We start from the raw sequence: 2378 nt of genomic DNA on the forward strand, positions 1-2378 counted from the left end.
AAAAGACACAGAACACTTCACTCAAGACGTCGTCTTCACACGATAGTGAACGCTTGTTTTTGTTTTTGTACGACTCGTAATCACGCGTGTTGTGTGTGTAATTCAGCCGGTTAAATATTAATTATTTAAGTTTGCAATTTCACTTTTTCACCAGACTCATGTCTGCCTTAGACAACGCATAAAAAAATACTAAACCTTTCAGAGAGTCTGCACTCGGCACCCAAATTACTACACATGTAGTTTGTATTCTTATTTTAACACAAAATGCAAAGTGTAGAAATTAAAATGCACAGTATATGTCTCAGTATACTATTTCATAACAAATTTAAAGTCAGTAAAAGCATTTTATTTTGAAGTCACAGCATTTTATTTTGAAGTCACAGTATAAACTTTAGTTTTAAAACTACTATCACTTGTTTTTATGGGACTGGTTGATTTGTAGACGGCTAAAATATGTATTTTCTTTTTTATTTAATCAGCCACTCATTTATAAGAGACCAGAGAACAAGAAACATTCACAAAAACTGTGACAAGAATCATAAAAACATCAGATGAATGCGTTTTTTGGGGCAGAATATTGAGTTTTAAAGTAGTTCCTGCACAACTTTAGTCAGTAGAGGCTGTTTGGAAGCTTTTTAAATGAAGACCACGAGGTGGCGATCAGAATCAGAAACAGTTTGTTTGCACATACGAGGAATTTGACGACACACTTCTAATAAAGTTTGATTTAAAAACAAAAAAGAGGAACAAATCGTCTCCAACTCACCACACTGTGTTCCTTCAGACCGCCGGCCCTCAGTGCAGCAGCTCCGTCCAGAGCGCCGACCGCCGCTCCAGCGGCTCTCGCGCCAAATCGCAGCTCCCCGTCCCGTCCAGCAGGGGGCAGCAGACACGAGCCTCCTCTTCCTCCTCCTCCTCCTCCTCCTCTTCCTCCGCCAGCAGCAGCAGCACCCCGCCGCCCTCCAGCCGCAGCAGAAACACCAACAGCAGCAGAACGAAGCCGACGCCTCCAGGCGGCAGCAGCAGCAACAACAACTACCGCAACAACATCAACGAACACAACCAATCACACGAGGACATCTGGATCCTCCACAGAGACCTGCATGTAAACAACAACAACAACAGCAAGTAGACGCCGTGAAAAGGTCCCTCCGCGGCGGAAAGACCGCGTACCTGACGACCTTTGACTTTTAGTATTTGTACTTGTTAACCGTACTTGTTACACTTGTACTACAGTTGTGTACTTGGGGACCATAGTTTTCTTCTATCACAGTATTTGAAGTATTGGTAAGACTTTTAAAATGGGCGAAGAAAAAAAACGAGAGGTTACTTTACTGTTGCCTTATTCCAGTGTAGAAGATATGAAGTATTTAAATGGTGGAAACTGCCTCCGAACAGTACTGACACAGTACTTCTGTGTACTTAAAGTGAAATACTGTGCTCGTCCTACTGGTTTAAGGTACAAACAGGCCTTTTTTTTTTTTTGGGGTGAAAAGTGTTTTTTTGGAAAGAAACAAGCAGGTTTTTAATTTTCTCTCCGTTTTTGTTTTTGCTATTATGTATTTTGAGATATTCAAGTGTTTTATCTTTACATAGTCGCAAGGTTGGTTTAAATACTGTCGAAAAGTAATCAGGGTTTTACCAAATATATTTGTAAATAAGAATCCGTACGTTTAAATGCTCTATAGATTGGTGTACGTGGTTATGACGCTTGTACAGTGAAGAAAAACCGAAGAAAAAAACCAGACAAAAAAACTAAACGTGTACATAGTGTTTGTAAGAGTTTGGTTCTGAACCCGCCACTTGTTTCAGAGTGAAGGGCTGTGGCAATAAGTAATAGATGTGTATAAACACAGGATGTCCTATCAACTGTAAGCCATAATACATATTTTAAATGCCCATCGCCCACACACACACACACACACACAGTCATGTTTAAGCCCGGCGGCGTATAATTCATACTTTCCACTACCACTGTGCTCTCTTTTACTTTTGAGGACAAGTTTTATGTGAAGCAGACATTGTTTAAATATATAAATATATATATCTATACATATGTACAGGAGAGATTTTAGTCAACCTATGGTTTTGATCTGTAGCTGTTTGAAGTTTAAAGAATTGTCTTTCTAGCACAAACATTAAAATGGCACTGTTGAAAATCATTTCCTTCTTCTTTTCTTCTTTGTTTTTTTACACTTTTTTTACACTTTAAAATATGATTTTGAAATATCATCTTTAGCACCAAACCAGTAAAAACAAGAAAAAAAATCCCCCTTTATGTTCTTACAATAAAATAAATGGTCATCTTGTGCTCGTCTACTATTAATCTGAAGTGGAATTAGTTTGTAACTGTGGACCATTTGATCATAACTGTTTTT

General features: G+C 38.5%; 1 protein-coding gene across 1 annotated transcript in view; it reads left to right on the plus strand.

Annotated features, from left to right (window-relative positions):
• cttnbp2 (cortactin binding protein 2) overlaps positions 1-2149 on the plus strand; it is a gene marked incomplete at its 5' end in the record, with an annotated part of 72762 nt that extends 70613 nt beyond the window's left edge. Inside the window, one exon of the mRNA XM_079223099.1 lies at positions 785-2149. Within this exon, the coding sequence (XP_079079225.1) occupies positions 785-1132 (348 nt within the window). The 3' untranslated portion in view covers positions 1133-2149. The remainder of the gene's footprint in view (positions 1-784) is intronic.
• Between the last annotated feature and the right edge of the window lie 229 nt (positions 2150-2378).

The sequence above is a fragment of the Taurulus bubalis genome (genome assembly GCF_910589615.1).
Source record: "Taurulus bubalis genome assembly, chromosome: 9".
In the NCBI taxonomy this organism is placed as follows: domain Eukaryota; kingdom Metazoa; phylum Chordata; class Actinopteri; order Perciformes; family Cottidae; genus Taurulus; species Taurulus bubalis.